At 46.3% G+C, this 23,871-nt stretch overlaps 1 protein-coding gene across 1 annotated transcript in view; it reads left to right on the top strand.

Moving 5' to 3' along the window:
- WDFY4 (WDFY family member 4) overlaps window positions 1-23,871 on the top strand; it is a 248,721-nt gene that overhangs the window by 167,875 nt on the left and 56,975 nt on the right. The window contains exons 44-47 of the mRNA XM_055538375.1: window positions 7,139-7,287; window positions 10,819-10,939; window positions 13,976-14,061; window positions 15,507-15,569. Coding sequence (XP_055394350.1) covers window positions 7,139-7,287; window positions 10,819-10,939; window positions 13,976-14,061; window positions 15,507-15,569 — 419 coding nt within the window. The remainder of the gene's footprint in view (window positions 1-7,138; window positions 7,288-10,818; window positions 10,940-13,975; window positions 14,062-15,506; window positions 15,570-23,871) is intronic.

Consider the following 23,871-nt stretch of genomic DNA (forward strand, 5'->3'; position numbering starts at 1 on the left):
AAGTTGTTTTGATCCATTTTGTTGAGTTATGCTCATTGCCTCTGGCTTTATGGTTAGTTGTGGAAGAGACTGTTTTCTGATTCAGCTGAATTCCTGCAGGGTCAATGGACCAAACCACCAGATACAGCCGGTCCCTGGAGAAGCTCTAGGAGACAGGCGCGGGCCCCATGGGGACAGGCTCCTGGAGGTGGAATGGGCAGGGGTTCTAGTCTGGCCCCAGCTCCACCTCCACCGCTTATATTGCATGTCCTCATGCTAGACTCTGTGCCGGGCACAAGGAGCTCTCGGTGGCTTATACCTGCTATTATTACTGTGACCATGGCTCTTCCTTTAATAGTATCTTAGGATTTGTTCTTTCAGTCCAAGAAAAAGGGGGAAATGGGGTATGAACTCTAAACACAAAGCAATGACCTTGAGGAAGTGGGGAAGGGCTTGTCAGTGCAGACGAAGAAGGGCTCCTCTATGGACAGTGTAGAGCCCCAGACGGGCCTCCTTCCAGCAGGTCAGGTTTCTCACGGGTTCTTCTCTGACCCTCTGCTCCATCCTTCATCACCTCAGCAGGAAAGAGATCCACTCAGACTTGGATTCTCTCAATCTGTCCCAGCTCAGCACTTGCCCAGTCGAGGAAGGGAGAATTGTTGCGCTGACTCTAGAACCGTGGTGCAAATGGTAAAGAATCTGCCTGCCAATGCAGGAGACTCAGGAGACGCAGCTTTGATCTCTGTGTTGGGAAGACCCCTGGAGAAGGAAATGGCAACCCACTCCAGTATTCTTGCCTGGAAAATGCCATGGACAGAGGAACCTGGTAGGCTACACCCATGGGGTGGCAAAGAGTTGGACATGACTGAGCGTGTGCACACACACACACACACTTTGCCATGAAAGTGTTCAAGCAAAGATACAGGAAGTGTGCCCACAGCAGGGGTGTGTGTGTGTGTGTGTATAGATGGTTATTTTCTGCATTTCCTCAGACTAATATTTTCTGCTGTGTTGAGACATTTTGTATCAAGTACTGTAATTCTAATTCAGCATTGTTGAGATAATGTCAGCATTGTTGAGAATTCTCCTAATTCAGATGTCTCCATAAGACCTTGTGGGTCTCATGTGCTTTCTAAGTGAAAGCACACCCAGGCAGGGTGTATGTGGCAGGAGTGTGCCCGAACTCAGAAGAACCAGAGAATCTGCCTTCAGTGGCCATCACAGAAAGTGGGCAGGCAGCCTCGCGGAGAGTCCTGCCCCTTCTCCCCTGCCATCTCAGAAGCATTTGCTTTTAGGGCCTTTGCAAGACCTGCCCAGGGGACCGCAGGGCACGTCTCCTCACACAGCCCAGGGGACCGCAGGGCACGTCTCCTCACACAGCCCAGGGGACCGCAGGGCACGTCTCCTCACACACGTCTGGATGGCTTGTCCCTACAGAGGCCTCTGGGGGAAGCCAGCAGACCGGAGCTCAGAATGGCAGCAGCTTAATTCATTTCTGTGTGAGAACACTGGCGCTCTGATCGCCTCCAGCGATACCTGGGACAGTAATTATTCTATGCCACTTTTGTGCCATTGATTAATGATTCCCAGAACCACAAACACATTTCTCTGCAAACAGCTCCATTTGACACGAGGAGTGGTTTATTTAATGCATGTTAATCGTGGGCTTGTGTCAGCTGCTGCGTCCCTTGCACCTCCTCCACAGAGCTGCTTGCAAAAGTGTCTCCACTTAAAAAATGTGCTTCCAGACCCATCCAGAGTCGGAACTCCTATGGGAGTTATTTTACTGTTGCTTGAAAATTACATGAAATTAATTAATTTCATGAAAATTAATTAATTACATGAATTAATTATTTAATCCATGTAATTATATGTAATTAACTAATTACATGAAAAACTAAGCATTTATTTTTCTCATTTACGTTTTTTACTCAATGTAAAATATTAGTATGACTTGGTTAGAAACGAAATCAGCTTAAAGGGAGATCTTTTTGTGCTGAACAGCAGAGAGCAGCAGCAAGCTCTTCATAGGTATCTTTGGCTGAAGTCATCTGTAGAAAGTGAAGAAGTGTGTTAAACTTCTCACGTAGAATCTTCCCCCCAGGTGAGTCGCCATGACGGACCTCCTAGAATGCAGAGCTGCTCGTGTGGTTCCTACTGAAAACCTTTTGAGACGCTCTTTGGCACACTCCGTGCCCTTCTGAGTGGCCCTATGCTTCCCTGGACTTGCTTCTCTCACCCTTACGCGAGTGTGCAAGTGTGCATGCACACACACCTGCCTTTTACTCTAATTATACAGAATTGTTTACTGCCCCACTGTCTCAAGACTTTGTGCCTTGGAAATTTTCTCCTCTGTTTTTAATCTTCTTAACTCATAACACAGCCTTGGGGTCCCCACCTCAAGACTCACTGCTCTGATGTCCCCTCCACTCCCTCTCCTGGCTCTGTCTGGGCCAGGCGCTCTCCTCTGTGCCCCCAAGGTATGTGTGCTTCCCTCTAACATCATGCTCTTTGAGGACAGTTGGTAGTCTTCTCTCTTTCCTGTCAAGCCACAAGCACCACAAAAATGTTCTTTATGTCCCCTTGTGTTTGCGTGGGGGCACAGGCTAAAACATCTAATACATCTCTATTAAATGAAAGTATGAGCAAATAAGTGAGTGGCAGCCATAGGTTTGCATAAGACAGGACCTCACCTTTTGTAGCCTGGCTGGTGTCCCTGGCTCAGTTTCTGACCTGGTCTTCAGGTCATCTGCATCAGAATCAGCTGGCCTACCTATTCAAATGCAGATTCCAGGGTCCACTCTGTACCTGCCGAATCAGAACAACTGGGATGTAACCTGGGAATATGAACTTTAACAAGCTGCCCGGGCGACTCTCCTACCTAAGCTTTTCAAATAAATGCTGAGATTCATGGCTCTGGGTTTTACAATATACAGAGCTGCCCTAGCTAGAAACGTGTTCCAACTTTAACCACTGATGCGTGGATCCTCAGTAAATGCAGTTAGTGCCCTGCGCTGCGCTTTGAACAGTCTTCAGAACCTGTAATCCTTTTCAGTTTCCATCCTTTTCCATTTGGTCTCCTCAGAGCTAACAGAGAAAGGCCGAAGTTTTGGTTGTTTGCAGGCTCGCTTGTGGAGTGGCAGATGCAGGCAGACAGGGGTCATCCCAGCTCCTGAAAAGATGAGCTGCCATCGACAGATCCTTGCGTTATATTTCTTCTCAGATTTGCCAAATTAACATATAAAAAATAGTGTCTCCTTATTGTCTTAATATACATTTCTTTGACTACTAGTGTGGCAGAATGCTCCATCTAAAAGTCATCCGTGTAGAAAAGTAGATGTCTGAGTAGTTCATAGGTAGTCAACGTAAATGAAGTTGAATAGCCTCTTTCCTTTTGGATACTTAACTTTTTCTCAGCAATCTGTGCTTTAAAAAAAAAAAATAAAGAGGATACTTATTCCAGACACCAGTGTAGCAGAATTTATTGTTAACAAGGTCTAGGTGAGCAGGTGTATGGAAAAAGAAGTGTGATGCCTGTGAACAGAGCTGAAGCTTTCTTTGCAGTGGGTTTTGTAGACAAGTATGACAGAATGTGGGCTTCCCAGGTAGCTCAGTGGTAAAGAATCCGCCTGCAGTGCAGGAGACGCTGGTTCAATCCTTGAGTCGAGAAGATACCCTGGAGAAGTGAATGGCAGCCCACTCCAGTACACTTGCTTGGGAAAATCCATGGACAGAGGAGCCTGGCAGGCTACAGTCCATGGGGTCTCAAAAAGTCAGACAGGACTGAGTGACTAAACAACAGCAACAATGAGGGAATGTACGCGTTAGCTCTGTTACTGGACACCTCACGTGCTGGTGCTGAATCTTACATTTTCTACCTGGAAAATTAAGGTGTTGCGCTAAGTTGCAGACTAATAGTGCTGGAAGAAATCTTGAGAGAGCCTCCAGCTGAACTTCCCCTTTTGCAGACATCGGACTGAGGCCTGCTTCTAGGAGAATGTGCTGGCATGGGCTTCCACAGGATGTCCCAGCACGTTGTTGCCCCTCTAACTTTAACTCTGGCGGTTTTGGACTTCCAGACCTGTTCCTTATCATCCCAGGGCCAGGCGTGGCTGTGTGCTTACTTATCCACCCATTAGGAGTGAAAATATGTCACTTAACCGATCTTAAAAATGTTCTACTTATGGAGCTGAAGTTCCACTCTTTTTAAAGTGATTGATAGAATCGTGGCAGGAGGGATTTCTTCATCACGAGTAAACTTGGTGATAGAGCCCTCTTAGGGCTAATTTAAATGGAAGACCAGGGAATAGTTCACTTGGGCTCATTTTCCAGTTTTTAGAATGTTATTCTTTTCTAGCCGAATCCATTTTTAAGCTATTGACCCAGCTCTCACCAGACATTCTTCTTGTGGTTTGGTTTATTCTGGTTATCACTTAATTCTCCCCCAAAGGAAAACACCAGGAGATCATGAGAACATGCTGCAGCCTCTGCTGTTGGCACCCCAGAGTCTGGGCAAGGGTGGGGCGTCACAGGGACAGGAGAGGCCTGTGTACTCGGGCCCCACATCTGACCATGTGAACTTGAGGACGAGGTCTCCTCCGTACAAAGGTGTAAGAGAAGAAGCGTCAACAGCGTGGCCTGGGAAGCATGAACAGCCTCCACCAACGCTGGTGCGAGTGTGAGTTAGCGTCGCCTTGCAGGAGGGCAACCGGGCACTAGATCCGAATAGAAAATGCCCACATCCTTGACCTACAGTTCTACTTCTAGGAATTTAGAAGATTTACTACAGATTCACATGTGTGTTCAAAGTGACCTATGCACAAGGATTGGCCCTGCAGCATCACTTGTAAAACATTTGAAAACAAATCAATAGAGGGTGGTAGCACATCCATGCGAACTAATGATCTGTACCTTTAAATAAAAGTGAGACAACTCTGTAAGAAGTGATTTGGAAAGGGCTCCTAGATGGCCTATTAAGGAAGACAACTAGATGCAGACCAGTAGCTGTATGAATATGCTATTTGTGTAAAAGAAAAAAGATAATCTGTATAAAACCAACTATGTAGGCGCAGAATCTCTTCGGAAGATTATACTGCAGGAGAGACAAAACTTTGCCTCTCCCTCCTTAGAGTCTCTATTTAGGCTACAACATTGTGTTGACAGAAGACAGATCGAGAGAAGTGCAGACAGATTTTATTCTCATGGGTACATGGGGGTCTGCCAAGGAAAATGAAGACGCCTAAGGCCCTCAGGATCTGAGCATGCCTGCTTTCCAGCTTCACCAGCCACACTGACCTCTCTTCTGCTCCCCAGATCTGCCCTTCCTGCCTCTATGCTCTGAGACGGATATTCCTCTTCCATGAAGTTTCTTCTCCATGGTAGTCTTGCCATGACTACTCATTTCCATCCTTCAGGTCTCAGAGTTTGTCTGAGATTGTGTCCCCTCCAAGTTTCTCTCTGCCTTATATCGTTATCAACCTGTTTTTTTTTTTTTTTTCTTCTTTCAATGCATATCACGGTTTTTGATAATGTATTGGTGGATGTGTCTTCCCCGACTGGACTTTAAGCCGCACGAGGGTAGGGTTCTTGTTTATCGTGTTTGTCCCTCACTTTGGCTAAATCCCACTTGAAGCAGGGTGTGAGAGCTGGTATGCCGGGCTGCTTTCCAGGCTCCACCGCTGCTGCCCCATTGTTGCTCCCAAAGGTGAGCAGGGAGCTTAGCTTCAACCCCAGGCTCTGCCATTTACCCACCTTTGGTGAAATTCTTATCTCTGCATCCTCTTTCTTTTTCATCTCTAAATGGGACTAGTAAAAATTTTCTTTCCCAGTTGTAAGGATTATGCATAAAAGGCTTATAATGTTTATGTGAAAGTGTCAGTCACACAGTCATGTCAGACACTTTGCAACCCCCTGGACTGTAGCCCACCAGGCTCCTCTGTCCATGGGATTCTTCAGTCAAGAATACTGAACAAGGTAGCCATTCCTTTCTCCAGGGCATCTTCCTGACCCAGGGATTGAACACAGGTCTCCTTCATTGCAAGCAGATTCTTTCCCGTCTGAGCCACCAGGGAAGCCCAGTGGTTATATAGTAGGTTTTTTTTTTTTTTTAAAGTCAGTTCTTCTTTTGTATAGCTGGAATTAGCACAGAATTATCCTGAGAAAATGTTGGCCTTGATCTTATTCTGGTTCCTTTGAGCTCCTGTCACCGAGAATTCATGTATTCTCCCACTCATCCCTTCAGAGATTTATTCTATGTAAGGACCCAACTAGTCCTTCTTTAATGTGGGACTCTGCTTCATACCAAGACATCATCCCAGATCAGCCTCCCCAGAAAGCCAACACTGAGCCAGAGATGTGCACGCGGCATGTTTACTGGGGGTGCGGGTTGCTGGATGTGCAACCTCACTGCGGTCTCAGCCAGGCCCCGGCTGAGCCCATGGGAGCTCAGAGTGAATGGAGGCAAAGGGCCAGTCCCTCTGCCTCTGTGCTGGCCCGATGTTGGGGACAGATGACCACTGAGACGGGGACCTGACCCATGAGAGGTACTCTCTTTAGCTGAGGGGATTCTGGGAAACTGCCAGCATCTTCAGCTGCTGAGAGAATGTGCTTGAGCCAGAAGAAGGGATCTGGGCACAGCGGGTGCCTCCTCTGCACACACCTTGGAGCAGCTTTGGCCTTTGCAGACAGCAGTACCACTCTTGCATTTGTGGTTCTAGGCAGACCTGGTTCCGGTCCTGTCCTAGTTACTTTCCAGCTGTTTTCTTGACAAGTTTCTTCACGTCTATAACTGAGTGATGCCTCAGACCTCAAAAACTTTCCTCATTGTTTACTGAGGAGTGTTTTGCGTGGTTGTAGAGGAGCTTAAAGTGACGGGAAAAATGTCAACATGTTCAAAATAGCAATAAACACTCATCCACATGCCTCAGTGGGATACGGCGGCCTCAGGTAGGTGAAATAATGAAACACGGTGTCGGGTGTAGAAGTCCCACTTAGACTGTGCAGAGCAGTGCAGCTGGGGGCAGCAGCTCCATCATTTACAGGGTGCTGCTCTTACTTCCTAGTGCTCAGCGGGCAACCAGACTCTGCCCTCCTGCCCTTCTTAAGATGTTGGGCGTGTTTCCCTCATGCATGGCCTGACTCTGGCACTCTCTCCCTGCAGGTGACGCAGAAGTACTCCCTGGTCATCGTGCAGGGCCACCTGGTCTGCGAAGGGCTCCTGCTCTTCGGCCAGCAGCACTTCTACATCTGTGAGAACTTCACGCTCTCTCCCGTGGGTGATGTCTACTGCACCCGCCACTGCTTATCCAAGTGAGTGTCCCTCCAATCCTGGCAGATTCTGCCCTGACCCCAAGCTGCCTTCTCAGCCACCTCACGCCTATGCCTCCCACCTTGTTCTTCCTATGGGCTCGGGTTTGGGCCTGAAACTGAGCCATGAGATAAAACAGAAGAACCTTAGGGCACAGGCATCCGTGACTAGGATTCCCCAAAGCTAAAATCTGGGGCAGTTAACCCTACAGCAGCTCCTCGGGCTCTCCTGCTATGAAATGCACCACAGGACAAAAAGGATCGCTCTTTAGGTTGTTTGGATAATAGAATCCAGTCCCATCAGCGTACCTATTCAACAACTCTGTTTTTAATTGGAGTATAGTTGATTTACAGTTTTGTGTTAAATATTATTGCTGAAAAATAATGTATATTTATGTATAACTGAGTCAACAACATCTTGCTTGTTCATCCTTATGCAAGACATCAGGCACTGCCTCTTCATCCCCGCAAGGCCCGTAATACAATCAGCAGCATATGCAGGTTCTTTTGGAAAGAGTTTGGAGCACACTATCATTGAGCGACAAAATGCATGTTCTGCGAGGACTCTTCAGGGTTCACACTTGGAGAGAGGACACGTGGCTGGTATGGGGAGGGACAGCTACGTGGAGAAGGGAGCTAAGATTTGGGTCTTGAAGGATGAGTGAGATTTGGATAGAAATTTGAAGTCATTTTTATACCAACTAATACCAGAGATCTTTGGCAGGAAATGCTGAGGTTCTTCTCTAGGATCAAATGTATTGATAGTTGGTGTGTTTGGGTTCAGTCGGCCCTTATTGAATAATTCTCTAGTGTTTATGAAGTACTGCCTTTCAGAACCAAATTGATTGTGTTTGCACTTTTGCTAGATATTGTCAGTTGTATGTTTTCATCACTTATGAAGAAATTTAGATGCCAATTTCTTTTCTAGTTATCCAAGGCTCAAGTGATGACAAGATAACCTCTTAGCCCAAGCCCAACCTCTCAAGCTAAATTACATTGACTCGCCTGGAGGACTTGATAACATAGACTTCTGGGACCCGCCATCATCCCAGTTTCTAAGTTGGTAGATCTGGGCTAGGGCCTAAGATTTTACCAAATTCGCAGCTAATGCTCATGCCACTGGTCTGGGACCACACTTTGAGAACCACTATTTAAAACTATTGACAGAGGAACCAGAGTCTTACCTGCCAATGAGCAAGAATTTTAACTCCCAGGTATCATATTATCTCCAGCCTATGTGAAGAAACAAGAGTTTAAGGATTGTGGAAGGATAGATGTCAGCCCACCCACTTTGATTTAGGTTTGTTTTAAAATGCTTGGCCTTCTTCTCTCTGCTAACTTCCATCTTTTATCCATACCAAATGTTCACCGATTGCAGTGAATCTTCTATGCTTTTTCAAGGCAGGCACATAATTAATACTTGGCACACTCATCTCATTTTATTGCTCATGTTTTATTGATACTGATCAATACAGACAGTGGGTCTGCAGACTTGCCTTTCTGAGAGCTGATGAAAGCTTTTCTACTCCACCTATGTGCATGGAGTGCCCATGAAATGACTCGCATAATCCATTGCTTCACTCTCTACCTCTGGCTAGTGTTGGATAAGATCTTATTGATTAGCTAAATTGTGTTTATGAGGTGCATATAATCATGATCCAATTGACGATATCTGCACTTTTAATAGAAACCCAGTTGTTAGGTTGGATGCACTCAAGTCTGGGAATGTCCTTTTCTAGAATGGAAGTAGGAGAGTAGTGAGAATATTCAACTACCTTAGAATTGCATGGGTGATTTTAGTCACCATACCTCAAACAAGTGTTTGTCAAGCAGACAGCGTTTTCTCTCTGAGCCTTTGTCTACTACCTGAAGAAAATGCTGGCACTTGTGGACATGTGGTTCTCAGAGATGGGCCATTAGATCATGTGAGATCAATAGAGATTAAGTCTTATTTTGACCATGGAGACTAAGGAAGATATATAAATAAGCCAGTTAAAAATAAAGCTAAGTCAACTCTGAAATGTTTCTCTAAAAGACTGCCATCAATTTGAGTATAGTTCAGCCTTAGACCTTGAAAGAGACTCCCTGATGTACCATAAAACATCCCAAATAAAACTCAAGAACACTGCCAATCCTCCAGCAGTTATTGGACTCAGGTACTTTGTAACTTTCCTCAGAAAGCAAGACCCTTTCTAGAAGGTTATATTTTGCTTTGAGGGAGATTCCTTCTTGGCTGAATAGGGTAACTGTGTTTTCTGTGTAACCAGTTTTCTGGGCTGTTGTACAAAGTATCAAAAACTGGGTGGCTTCTTAAAAAAGAGAAATGTATTATCCCTCAATTCTGGAAGCTAGAAGTCTGAGATCAAGGCCACAGCAGGGCCGTGCTCCCTCTACAGCTTTAGGGGAGGGTCCTTCCTCGCCTCTTCAAGCTGCGAGTGTTTCCTGGCCGTCCCTGATGGTCCAAGGCCTGTAGACACATCTCTCCAGCCACATGGCCATCTTCTCCCTGTGAGTGTCTGTCTCCATGACCAAGTTTCCCTTTTATTGGAGGATACTAGTCTTACTGGATTGGGATCTCTCTTCATGACCTCACTTTATTACCTCTGTTATTTACCTAAGTAAAGTTACATTCTGAGGTACTGGGGATTAGGACGTCAGCCTACATCTTCTGGGGGACACAATTCAACCCATAACAGTGGCAGCCAAGCTCACAAGATGTAGCGTTTGGGTCATTTGGTGGGAATCCAAACCATCCAACTGGCTTTTTATGATCGGTGCTTTTAGTCAGCAGTTTTAAGGCATCAGCTCTCTGTTTAATTTCATTCAACAAATACTTATTGAAAGTCTTCCTTATACCAGCGCTGGGGTAGACTCCACAGATACACAGCTCAGTCGAATGAGGGCTGAGTCTGGTAAAGAGTTTGCGATCTAGCAGATGATTTGGGTGCAAATTCCAGGTATAAACTGGTAATTGGATTTGTCCCATACAAATGCGGAACAAATCAATGTTTTCATCTGAAATCCACTTCTATTACCAAAGACCCAGTCAATCAATATCATGATTATCATTTAGTGTCCTGTGATTTCCCTAGTTAAGAATATCATATTAAAAGTTACACTATGACCATGTTGTCCGAGACCATGTTGAACAGGGACTGTTTAGTGGAGGCTCTTCATCTTTCTGCCTCATTTTTCGGGAACTTGAAATTTGTCCATACCTAACTACACATCTCTTTCACTTTTCCCCCACCGCATCACCAACCCATTTGTGGCCCCGATACCCAGAGAGCCTTCTCACACTTACTCTCTGCACCCTGTGTCACTGTCTGTCCTGAAGGTGATCCCTTTGCCTTGTGTCCCCTCCTCTGGAGAAGCCAATGTCCCATATTACTCCTCAGGGCAGGGCTGACACAGACAGGGTTTATCAGGTAAGTGGGTGCTAGCACATCCCCCGATGTGTTCCAGAAACGCAGGTTCAGGCAGGTGAGCAAGCCCCCACGGGACACCCTCTCACCGCACGTATTTTCTTTCCAGCATTAGCGACCCATTCATCTTCAACATGTGCAGCAAAGACAGGTCCTCTGACCATTACTCGTGCCAGCGCCACAGCTACGGCGACCTCAGGGAGCTCCGGCAGGCCCGCTTCCTCCTGCAGGTGAGACCTGGGAGGGCCCGGAGGAAGGAGCATCCCTTCCCTAACCCTAACCCTAAGACCTGATGGCGGTTCGGGTGCCATCGAGGCCCCATCTGAACGGGAGGGGCGCACCTTCTTGACCACACAGCCCAGGGCCCTTTGGGACACCCGTGAATTCCCCTGACTTGTGTTGGGCTGGTCCCCTGGCTGGGACCGAGTTCTGCCCTCTGCTTCACCCTCTCCCCAGTCCCTGCCATTTGGCCACTGGGCCCTTCTCTCTCTTACCATGTCACTTAGGATCCAGCCTCTTTGCTTTATTTTCCCCTTGACATGCCCCAGAGCTGCCCGGAGACTCAGGAATACAGGACGGGGCAGCTCCATTGCCTGATGGCAGAGCTGATGACTGAGAGCTGAGTGCCGGTCTTCCCTGTTCAGACCACAGGGACACCTCCTCAGGCTACTGCCTCTACCCTCTGCCCTCCTCAAATCTTCATCTACCTTCAAGCTCCGTCATTTCCTGGGCCAGGTGATTTAGAGATCTCCTGATTGTCCCCTCCAACCAGGATCCCAGAACCTTGTCTGGTGTATTCAAGGGCTTATCCGGCTGCTAAACAGAGCGGACTCCTTCCAGAGGCAGGCTTCTGTTGTCACTGAGTCACAACCAAATACTTCTTATCCCCTACGTTGGAGGCCAGCACCTGGTTTAGAAGCATCACCTCAGTGGCAAAGGGAGGAACAGCTCTGGGGTTCCCACTGGCCTCAAACACATCTTGCCCTCAGCAGCCCAACCTCTGCAATAGCAAAGCTGCAACTGTGCCCAAGGGCCTCCCAACACCTGGCAAAGGAAGAGATGAGGGACCACCCTTGTGGGCGGGGAGGGGCCCAGGCCCCTTCCCCCATTCTCTCTGCAGGGTCTCTATTCTGCATAGGCCAACAAAACAGTGCTCGCCCTCTGGAACAGAATAAGTTACCTTTCATTTGCAAACTTCTTTGTCTCGTGACCCTCCTGCTGGAGGCCTCATTGTTATTTATATTATTATTATTCTCTGAAGCTAAAGCTCAAGGGAGCCTTTCAGAGGGGCTCATTCTGGGGAGGATCAGCTGCCTTCACAGACAAGTATCCGGCAAGCTGCTGGCTCTGACTGGCTCTTTCCCTCTCCTTCCTTCTCTGCTGCTTTTGCCCACAAAGCGTTGGTTCTCATTTTGCCAGCCCTCAGTGCTCTTCTCAGAGAGTGAGCCAGAAAGGGGTGGGTGGAGGAGGCCCTGTGCTGATGGTTCTGACCAAGGCCAGCTTGGGCCCGGTCCTGAGCATGGCTCTGCACAGTCGGGCACCTCTGGGCTTCCATTTCTCTCCAGTGAACAGCCACCACCTCTTGTCTTTTCCACTATTACATAATATAGCACATTTTGAGCACATAGCAAGTACTCAAAAATTATTTTTTTTAGTAATTCTGTGTCTATTTACATGTTACACATAGTAGCAACTAGGTATCAGTGAGTGTCTTTCTCCCCAGTACAAAGAGAGTGTTTCCCGATGGTTGGTTAGCAGGACAGTGGTGGAAGCCAGAAGTGGGAGGCTGTGTGAGCACGTCCAGATGGCGCTGGGAGAGCTTCGTGTGCAAGGGCCCCGTTTGCCCAGCCCTAGGTTCTCCCAGAAGGAAGTCAGAGCCTGGGCACTTGAGGTTGCTGGGGCAAGTCATGGGCTCCACAGAGTCTGTGTTCATCATCTATTTGCACATTATTTATACTTCTGTATGTAGAAAAAAATCTGAGGCTCTTCTGTACATCTGCAGAGGAGAAGGGTGCTGCCTTATCATTACAGAGACTTTCCCTCTGCTCAGAAGTCTGATGAACTGAACGTTGAGAATTCGCTTCAGCCAGGAAGGAGCAGGACCTGACTGCTGATGCAGCACCCATCTCTGAGTCTGACCCTCACCCTCCCTATCGCTCCCTCCATGCTCGGACCTCACCTCTCCCAGGCCCTTCCTCAAGCACTGAGTATTCTCTCCCTGACCCTACCTCATCCCTGAGCTTCATGCTTTATGTGGGCTCACTCTATCACTATTCCAAGTCTAAGAAAGGAAAAAGGAAGGCAGGCAGGTTCATTTAGGTGTTAACAAAATACCCTTGAAGTGACATTGCTATCTCATGTGGCCACATCAAAATGGCTCAGCAAAGTGGATTTGGCAAAGCCCCTGTGCCTCAAGTCTGCAGGTCAGCATAGGATGCTGCCCAGATTAAGGCTTGCATCCACTCACTCAAGCAGCTCCCCTAGTGTTTCTGGTAAGATGATCCTTCAGTTCAGGAAGTGAAACCCTTGACTCAGGAGTAGAAGTGTCTGAAGATGTCATTGGGCATTTTCCTCTCTTTGTCCCCTTCTCGCTTTTCCTGTGAGTTGGGCTCTTGTTTCCTTCTTCAGTCAAAGGAACGCTGAGATCTCCTGCCCTCCAACTTACTCTGTGAAGACTGCAGTTTGTCACTGTTACCAAAGTCTTCATATCCCCTGTGGGAGGTTGGAAGGACTAACTAGGAAGGGTTGCCTTTGTCAACCTAAATAAAGACGTAACTGAGGCAAGCTTGAATTTACCGGAAATTGAGTTGATTCAAAAATAACAGGGGAATAACCACTGAGGAAAGGCAGGCTTTTGTGAGCTACAGGCTAATGGGTTGAGGGTTTGAGGTTAGCTGTATCTGTCTACTGGCAAAGAGTACAAGGTGGGCGTGTCCACTCAGAGTCCAAGCAATAAGTTCATTGGTTTGCGGACGGGAGAGAGTCTTTGTGGATGTTCTTTACTTAGGAGGTAAGTCTCCATCTTCCACCAATTAAGCATCTACGGGAAATCAGTCTCTCAGTTCTGAAGTTCTATTTTCCATGTCTCTGGGTCCATTTTAGACTGAAATCCTTCCACACCTGACATAGAGTCCCAGATGGCCCACAACCATGGCTTTGTTGCATTGGCTGTGAAGCGGGGGAGCAGGGTGGGGGTGGGGGCGGGGAGGGAGGTCTTCATCCATCCTAGGAAACTTCAGAGCAGTAAAAGGGGTTTCTCTTTATAGGACATTGCCCTGGAGGTCTTTTTCCAAAATGGATATTCCAAGTTTCTTGTCTTCCACAACAGTGATCGGAGTAAGGTATTCAAAAGGTAAGAGTTTGAAAATCCTCTGCTAAGGAAACCGATCATGAACCAACAGCAAAAGAACAGCTGTGTTCTCAGGAGAGTGTTCTCCACCCACAGTGAGCAGGGTTTAGGTTAGACTCGAGAAAGAACTTACCCAAACTCTTGAGCTATGGAACAGAGTAAAGAGAAAACCATAAAAGCTCCTTCTCTCGATCCTGGGGAACAGGCTCCATTTCATGAACTGAAGTAATTTGGGCCAGTAAAAACTGAAGGAAGGAAAAAAAATGTGCAGACACAACATATTTAATGCATCTTCCAGAATTTTCTGGCTTTATTTTTTAATTTTCCAAGTAATTTTTTTTTGGCTTAATCTTTCTTTTTGATCCCAGTTGCCAATTTTAGTTGCTCTGACTTCATATTTCATTGGAAAGAATTCCTAACAACTGATTTCCCACTTCTGCACGGAACGTCTTTTTTTCTTAAAGAGAGAAGCATACTGTCTTGGTTTAACTTAACGTTCTCCAAAGAGATTAATCAATCTAAGAAATTTAAGCTAGATCTTAAATTTTATATTTATATTATTAAAGTTAGAGACGTGAATGTGCAAAGAATCTAGAAGGGGTCAAAAGGCAGATTCCTAGCCATGAACAGATGTCATAGCAGCTGGGTTAATAGAGGAGTGGTCATATTCAGCTCCACTTGGGGCTAAAAGTCCTGAGGTGAGATTTGACACCCCTGGCCTGCATGTTCCAGGCCATTTTGTGCTCAGAGATTCAAGCCTTACCTTCCTGCTGGCACCAGGACCAGCTGCTGGGTCCCAAGGGCAGGGCCAGAGTGGAGAAAACAACTCTTGCGGAGAGGCCATCTGAGCCAGCTCTGGGCACATCTCCACTGACTGTGATTCTCCCTCTGAGGCTCTTCCAAGGACTGCTGTTATATCGCCTCCTAAAACGTCTTCAAGTTCCATTTTAAACCAAACTGAAGAAGTAGACAGGCAACGCTGAACCTCACGTTCAGGTTCCCTTATGATTTCTGTGTACTGCACGAAGTTTTTCACAGTTGAGCTGGAAGTCTTCTACATCCATAGCTCAGGCAATGGATGGTACCAGCCATGCCCCACCCTTGTTCAAGGAGCATTAAAGCAAGATGGCACCTGTCCCTGGGGCACTGCAGTGGTGGCTGATCAGCAATGGAAATGCCTGTGCCCAGCCCAGAGGAGGTCTCTAAAACACGGAATTTTGATTGCAACCATTGTTTTATTGTTATCATTGCCGTTATTTAGGCCAGAGCATCTAATGGCAGAGGGTGCTAATGGGGTGCCTCGGAGGTACACCCAGATCTAGGGACAGATGGGGTTCATTGGAAGGGCAAGAATGGACCTGATCTCTAGCCTGCTTCCAAAAATATTCTCCTGGTGGTGGAAGGGTCCTGACTCTGCTGACAGAATAATCCTTTCCCTTTTTGTCTAGCTTCTGCTCTTTCCAGCCCAGCTTGAAAGGAAAAGGCTTCACGGAGGACACGCTCAATCTAAGGTAACAGGTTCAGGGGGGAGGCCAACCACGCACTCTGGGCGAGGTGCTGGCCTTGCTCTGATTTTCTTTATTTTCCTGATCCTCATAAGAAGGCATGCAGAGAGCGCGGCAGTCTGCCTGCCACTTAATTTTTACCCTCCCTTCCCCGTGCAGCCTGCGTCCTCCTGTGGTTCCCTCTGCCAGTGAAACTTCCAGAGACTTGAGGTCCCGGGTGCTCTGTGGCTTGTTCAAACCAAAGTGGCAGGAAGCTGCCCTCCGCCTGTGGTGGGTGTGGACAGGGTGCCCATAGATGTGTCAACCTAGGCCCGACCTTGGTGTCAGGGCTGCGTGCTGGGGTGTGAGCAGTCCCAGGTCGGTCCTTTCTATCCGAGACTCTGAAATCTCAGAAGGTATAAATGTATGGTGACATGCGAATCAGACACTCATTTGTGAATTGTGAGATGGAGCATCTTTAAATGCTTGCAGCCCCTTCCCCAGGCCCCCCTTTACAAGTACCGTATTCTCTGGAAGCCAGTGCTGGATCCGTAGGTGCTTTTATTTCAGTTAAGAAGGGGAATAGGAGAAGGATGGTGGTTGCTGGTTTTCTCTAGGATTATGTAGGCTTCGGGCCAAGGGGAGTTGTGTTGAGAATATTTATAATGACTATGGAATGGGTGTCATCGAGTCATTCACAATTATGTATCCATGGCTTGTTATGTCTGGTACTTGCTGCTTGACAGAGGAGCATGGAAAATACTCGAAATCTCCCCATTTACTGTGTTTACATTCTTATGAGAAAGGAAGCAAAATGAGTGAAATGTAAAGCATGTTAGAGAGTGACATGTATAAAACTAGTTGGTTTTGAAAGCATAGGAGGGTTTGAAATCTTAGGAGGATAGGGAAAGCCCTCTTCAAGAAAGTTAATATTTGAATTAAGACTTGAACGAAGTGGGGACACAAGTTATTCAGAAAACTGAAGAAAACATTATAAGCCAAAGGAAGAGCAGAGCAAGGACCTCGAGGGTGGTGAAATGGACTTGGCTGGGGCCATAGTGGTTGGGGTGCAGAGAGTCCATGGGAACAGAGACGAGAGAGGTGACAGAGCTCATGTAAGCCCTAGGGGCTCACGCTGATGGTGTCAGCTTTTACTCTGAGTAAACGGGAAGCATTGGCGGGATCTTGCGACCTAACATATTTTCAAAGACTTATTTTGTCTGCTGTGTCAAGAACAGAACACAGTAGGTCAAAGGCAGAAGCAGAAAGATTGGTTAGCAAACTCTTGTAGTAATGCAGATAAGAGATGGTGATGCCATACACAAAAATAAACTCAAAATGGATTAAAGATCTAAACGTAAGAAACTATAAAACTCCTAGAGGAAAACATAGGCAAAACACTCTCTGACATAAATCACAGCAGGATCCTCTATGACCCACCTCCCAGAGTAATGGAAATAAAAGAAAAATAAACAAATGGGATCTAATTAAACTTAAAAGCTTTTGCACAACGAAGGAAACTATAAGCAAGGTGAAAAGACAGCCTTCAGAATGGGAGAAAATAATAGCAAATGAAGCAATTGACAAATAATTAATCTCAAAAATATACAAGCAACTCCGCAACTCAATTCTAGAAAAATAAAAGAGCCAATCAAAAAATGGGCCAAAGAACAGACATTTCTCCAGAGAAGACATACAGATGGCTAACAAACACATGAAGAGATGCTCAACATCACTCATTATCAGAGAAATGCAAATCAAATCCAAAATGAGGTATCATCTCACACTGGTCAGAATGGCTGTTATCCAAAAGTCTACAAACACTAAATGCTGGAGAGGGTGTGGACAAAAGGGAACCCTCTTACAATGTTGGTGGGAATGCAAACTAATACAGCCACTATGGAGAACAGTGTGGAGATTCCTTAAAAAACTGGAAATAGAACTGCCTTATGACCCAGCAATCCCACTGCTGGGCATACACACCAAGGAAACCAGACTTGAAAGAGACACGTGTACCCCAATGTTCATCGCAGCACTGTTTATAATAGCCAGGACATGGAAGCAACCTAGATGCCCATCAGCAGACGAATGGATAAGAAAGCTATGGTACATATACACAATGGAGTATTACTCAGCCATTAAAAAGAATACATTTGAATCAGTTCTAATGAGGTGAATGAAACTGGAGCCTATTATACAGAGTGAAGTAAGCCAGAAAGAAAAACCCCAATACAGTATATTAACACATATATATGGAATTTAGAAAGATGGTAACGATGACCCTATATGTGAGACAGCAAAAGAGACACAGATGTATAGAACAGTCTTTTGGACTCTGTGGGAGAAGGCAAGGGTGGGACGATTTGAGAGAATCGCATTAAAACATGTATATTGTAATATGTGAAACAGATTGCCAGTCCAGGTTCGATGCATGAGACAGGGTGCTCAGGGCTGGTGCACTGGGATGACCCAGAGGGGTGGGATGGGGAAGGAGGTGGGAGGGGGGTTCAGGATGGGGAACACATGTACACCTGTGGTGGATTCATGTCAATATATGGCAAAACCACTACAATATTGTAAAATAATTAGCCTCTGATTAAAATAAATAAATTAAAAAAAAAAGAGAGATGGTGATGGCTTGGATTGGGGTGGGTGGCTATAAAGATGGTGTGAAGCGCTCAGATTTTGGACATATGTGGACATGACTGAAGGTGCATCTGGTGGGATTTGTTGACAAGTCAATTGTGGGTGGCTTATATGTATATGAAAGAAAGTGCTTAAGGATAAGACCAAGCACTGGGGCTTGAGCAATTGGAAGATGAAATGGGGAAGACCACAGGAAGAGCTACTTTGGGGAAGTAGTAGATATCAGGGGCTCAATTTTGGATGTGTTAATTTTGAGATGCCTGTCAGCTATCCAGGTGGAGATGTCATTCAGGTCATTGGATATATGCTTTGAAATTCAAGGCAGAGATGCTCCGGAGAAATCCATACCTAAGCTCATGGAAGACGAACTTTGACAAAATGAGGAAGCTGGAGAGCTGGTCCGAGGCTCTGGGACCACCCAACAGATAGGGCACATGGTGAGGCTGTGCTGCTAAGGCCAGCCATGGGCTTAAGGATCAACCTGATTTGGGCTCATAGTAAGTGTTCAATAAATTGTAATTCCTTTGCTTAGTTTTAGAATCAACTGCTGTGTATTTTGGGCGTGTGTACAGAGCAACTGATTAAATACAGGCATCTGTGTTCTCAACTCTTTTGAGTCTCTCCCAGCCCTTCTCCTACCAGCCAAAGGGGGCTTTCCTGAGTTTCAAAGGGGAAGGCCGTGGTGGCCCCCAGCCTTAGAAAGCCATGGCTGAAAGGGAAAGTGAAGTCGCTCAGTCGTGTCCAACTCTGTGACCCCATGGACTGTAGCCCACCAGCTCCTCTGTCCATGGGATTCTCCAGGCGAGAATACTGGAGTGGGTTGCCATCTCCTTCTCCAGGGGATCTTCCTGACCCAGGGATCGAACCCAGGTCTCCTGCATTGCAGGCAGACGCTTTAACCTCTGAGCCACCAGGGAAGCCCATGGCTAGCCATTGCCTTATGGCTGGAATGAACTTGGACATTTTTTATTTGGATTACCAAGGAAATGCCCAGTTTGCACACCGAGTCTTTAAAAATGCCTAGCTGCACTGTGGACGCTTTAGTGAATGTGAGCTTCTCTTCTCTGAAGGAGGTGCATGGTCCGTTCTGTGGGTTTCCACCTGGTCCAGGATGCTTGGCTATCCTATAGGTTTTTATATCTTCAACCCCCAGCTCTTCATAACTGGCTTGGTCTCTCTAGAGACCATCTCCCATGTATAGGAAACCAGATCTTTTGGGTATCAGAATTTTGCCTGGAATTTCAGTGACAATGGCTGCCTCCATATCTGAATTCCAAGAATGGTCTACAGACCTGGATCCCAAATGGAAAATATTCTATTGGCCAAAACATTCATTTGATTTTTTCCTTAAGATGGTGCAAAAAACCCAAATGAGCTTTTTTGCCAACCTGCAAAACCTAGGGTAGCCTGGTATCCGTAATCCATCTGTGTCTCCCCGATGTACAAGAGTAGACCATTCTGAAGGCAGCATGGTGGCATAATCAGATGTCTGCGGGGGCCAAGGCTCTGCAAGCATACAGGAGTTTCCAACATAAAGTCAACTGGACCCCCCTGGACATGTGTCTGATGGCCAGAAAGCTCCACGATGTTAAACACAGGCAGGCTGTGGGCAGATGTGAGGATAGCTGAAGTTACAGGGAAAGGGAAGCTAGTAGGAAATAAACATGTGAAGAAACACACTTCTTTATACCTAAAGGTATCTGCGTCCTCCCACAAAGGGCTGGAAATAGTTTCAAAACAAAATATGGGATATAATGATCCCTTAAGAATTACCCCTAAACGCCTTTAAAGGACAAAAACATAGATGTGATATCAGGTACCCAAAGTGATCTAGCTTCTGTAATTGTCCCGAAACTAAGAAAACCCAAGCAACTGTGCTAGGTTACAACATTTCCCAGTGACAGATAATAAGAAACAGATGCTGTGAAGGACATCTTTTTTTCTGGAACATACTTTCCTTTGGCACTGATAAATAGGGTCATGGATAACAAAGAAGTTAATTCCCTTGTTTATAAAAAATGAACAAAAAGCGCTGAAGAATATAATTTTTTATATTGATTCACTGAAAAATAGAGCCCTAACATTTGGACTTCTCTCTGTACAGACATTTCTTTGGGATGCTAACATGATCTGGCCCAGTTCCATTCCTTTCTGGTGATCTCAGCTCCTATTGAGCTCAGAGTTTACAAAGCTCAGAAAAATACAAGGCCCAGATGCCTATCCAGCTCTTCCTCTTTCTCAAGTCTCTGTTGCACACTACACACATCTTTGAATGGGCTAGAGGCATCCTTCCACAGCCATGGTCCCTTCCACAGCCATGGTCCCTGAGGTCTGAAATATTCACTTGCCACACCATTAAGACAAAAATGTCCCTGGGCTGGAAGAAATTGGTTGTAAGGCGGGGCTTGTATTCGGGGCCTTACTGTATTCCTAAATTCTGAAAGGTTTTCTCAGTTTTATAGCTAACTTAAATGTAGTGGTTGGAGAAGGCAATGGCACCCCACTCCAGTACTCTTGCCTGGAGAATCCCATGGACGGAGGAGCCTGGTAGGCTGCAGTCCATGGGGTCGCAAAGAGTCGACACGACTGAGTGACTTGACTTTCACTTTTCACTTTCATGCATTGGAAAAGGAAATGGCAACCCACTCCAGTGTTCTTGCATGGAGAATCCCAGGGATGGAGCCTGGTGGGCTGCCGTCTATGGGGTCGCACAGAGTCGGACACGACTGAAGCGACTTAGCAGCAGCAGCAGCAAATGTAGTGGTTAGGATGAAATTCATTTTTTGGCATGAAGTTCTGCAGTTGAGTAAGTAGTGTCCTGTAGAGATTTCCTTTAATGAATGAGTTTCCTTCATAGAATATCTTTGAAACATAACGAAAGGAAAAGAACTTAGAAAACCAAACATAAGAAGCTATAAATCCCCATAAGAAGAGGATCTTCCATGATAATCAGGGCATCACTGTTAGCAGCACGGAGGCTAAATTTCAAGTACTCCCTCTTCCCATTTCTGCCGCTTCAGTCACTACTCTCCAGAGGTGGTCACTGATGACCATCCGGGAGGCTGAGAGTCTGTAATGTGCATGGTTACTGAAGAGAACTTCAGCTCCATCACTGAGTGGAGAAACATGCTCCATGGGCGTCTTGGCGAAGCACAGCCTAGGAGGGCGGTAGTAGGGGCTGCACAACTCAGACCCCGGGGTTAGAGCAGAACCGCTAGAACCAGAGGTGAGCTAGACACCACAGGGAGCAGCCAATGCCCCGGCATTGTGGAGCTCCTCACATGGTTGGCTCAGTAGGCAATGGGCAGTGGAGTCCGGTGACCAGAGGTGAGCTCTGCCCGGGTCCTGCTCCGACCTTGTTTTGGCCCCATTTCTGTTGCTCCTTGTCTTTGGTGTTCATATTTCCTCTTAGCTGTATTGTTATCCATGCATGCATGCGTGCTAAGATGCTTCAGTCACGCCCGACTCTTTGTGACCCTACGGACCATAGCCTGCCAGGCTCCTCTGTCTATGGGATTCTCCAGGCAAGAATACTGGAGTGGGTTGCCATGCCCTCCTCCTGGTGATCTTCCTGACTCGAGGATCAAACCCAAGTCTTGTGTGTCTCCTGCATTGGCAGGTAGGTTCTTCAGCACTAGTGCCACCTGGGAAGCCCTGTCCTTATCCACGACCTCAGACCTATTCTGAGGCAGAGGTCTAACTGAAGTCCTTCTCTCTGCACCAAGCCTGGCCCCTTTGTCCAACCAGCTTCACCTGGTCAGCTGCTCACATGGGGTAGTAGGAAGGTATGTTAAAGTCCAGAACTGTGAAAGGAACACTTGAGGACTCATGGTCCCCCCGCCCCATTTGCTGCTTGTGCCTAACCACCACCGGGAAATCTGGAGCGCAGATCAAGAAGCCATGCATTGTCTTTTTATTATTTTAACATCTTTCTCAGGAATATTCAAGGATAAGATCAACATGGATAATTTCACATTAGTCCAGTGATCTGAAGTTAAGGTGCTTTTTCCCTTAAAATGCCTTAACTCTTTGGGATGGTTGAGGAACTTTAAGCTTGCCATGCTGCTGCTGCTGCTGGACTGCTGCTGCTAAGTCGCTTCAGTCATGTCTGACTCTGTGCGACCCCATGGACTGCAGCCCACCAGGCTCCTCTGTCCATGGGATTTTCCAGGCAAGAGTACTGGAGTGGGGTGCCATTGCCTTCTCCAGTAGTTACTCATAAGTTAGCACTTGGCAGATACAAAGATCTGTTTATCACTTCATATAGGCTGTAAGATTTTTTGTTTGTTTTTGAATTTTAATTTTTTAATACCAACAGTATTTTGTATTGAGGTACAGCTGATTAACAACACTGTGGTAGATTCAGGTGGACAGTGAAGGGACTCAGCCATCCATATACAGGCATCCATCCTCCCCCAAACCCCCTCCCATCCAGACTGGAACATAACATGGAGCCGAGTTCCCTGTGCTGGACAGTAGGTCTTTGTTGGTTATCTGTTTTAAATATAGCAGGGTGTACATGATCTTTAAAATGTTTTTATTTTAAAAGAGCTATAGATTCACAGGAAGTTGCAAAAGGAATACAGAGAGACTCGTGCAGCCTTCACTTAAATTCCCCCCAATGGTTGAATCTTATGAAACTCTAGTACAGTTTCAAAACCAGGAAGGTGACGTTAGTACAATATGTTCGCGTGGTTCTTGTCATTTTATCATATGAGGAACTGTGATGCTGATAGCGGTGGTGGTTACCAGAATCTACACAAAGGCGTCTCTCATGCTGCCACCTCATGCGATGCCCACCCTCTAATACCCAACATCATCCCTAACCCCTGGCAACCGCTGGTCTGTTTTCCATCTCTACCATTTTGTCATTTAGAGAATTTTGTATAAATGGAATCATAGAGTATGTGACCTTTGGAACTAGGCCTTTTTTTTTTACTCAGAATAATGCCATTGAGATCCACCCAAGCTTTGTGTGTATCATATGTTCCTTTTTATCGTTGAGTAGTATTCCATGATGTGGAGTAAACCTTTCCCTGACAGAAAAGAAAGAGGAATAAAATGTAGAAGACGCTTCATAACCAGAGCTGGTTTAACCACTTGGCTATTGAGGGAAACTTGCTTGTTTCTAGTTTGCAGCTGTTACAAATAAAGAAACTGACATTTCATGTAATTATTAAGATGTTCAATTAGTTCAGTCACTCAGTCATGGCCGACTCTTTGCGACCCCATGAATCACAGCACACCAGGCCTCTCTCTCCATCACCAACTCCCGGAGTTCACTCAAACTCACATCCATCGAGTCGGTGATGCCATCCATCCATCTCATCCTCTGTCGTCCCCTTCTCCTCCTGCCCCCAATCCCTCCCAGCATCAGTCTTTTCCAATGAGTCAACTCTTTGCATGAGGTGGCCAAAGTATTGGAGTTTCAGCTTTAGCATGTTCAGTTCAGTTCAGTTCAGTTCAGTCGCTCAGTCGTGTCCAACTCTTTGCGACCCCATGAATCACAGCACGCCAGGCCTCCCCGTCCATCACCATCTCCCAGAGTTCACTCAGACTCACATTAGGTCTGCCAAATTTTATTTTTTGTTTCCTATTTTTCTCTCTATTGTACATTTCTGTATATTTTTCCTGCCTACCTCTGCATTACTGAAAGATTTGTTAAAATTCTGCATTGATTTAT

This window comes from Bubalus kerabau, chromosome 1 (genome assembly GCF_029407905.1).
Source record: "Bubalus kerabau isolate K-KA32 ecotype Philippines breed swamp buffalo chromosome 1, PCC_UOA_SB_1v2, whole genome shotgun sequence".
NCBI lineage: Eukaryota > Metazoa > Chordata > Mammalia > Artiodactyla > Bovidae > Bubalus > Bubalus kerabau.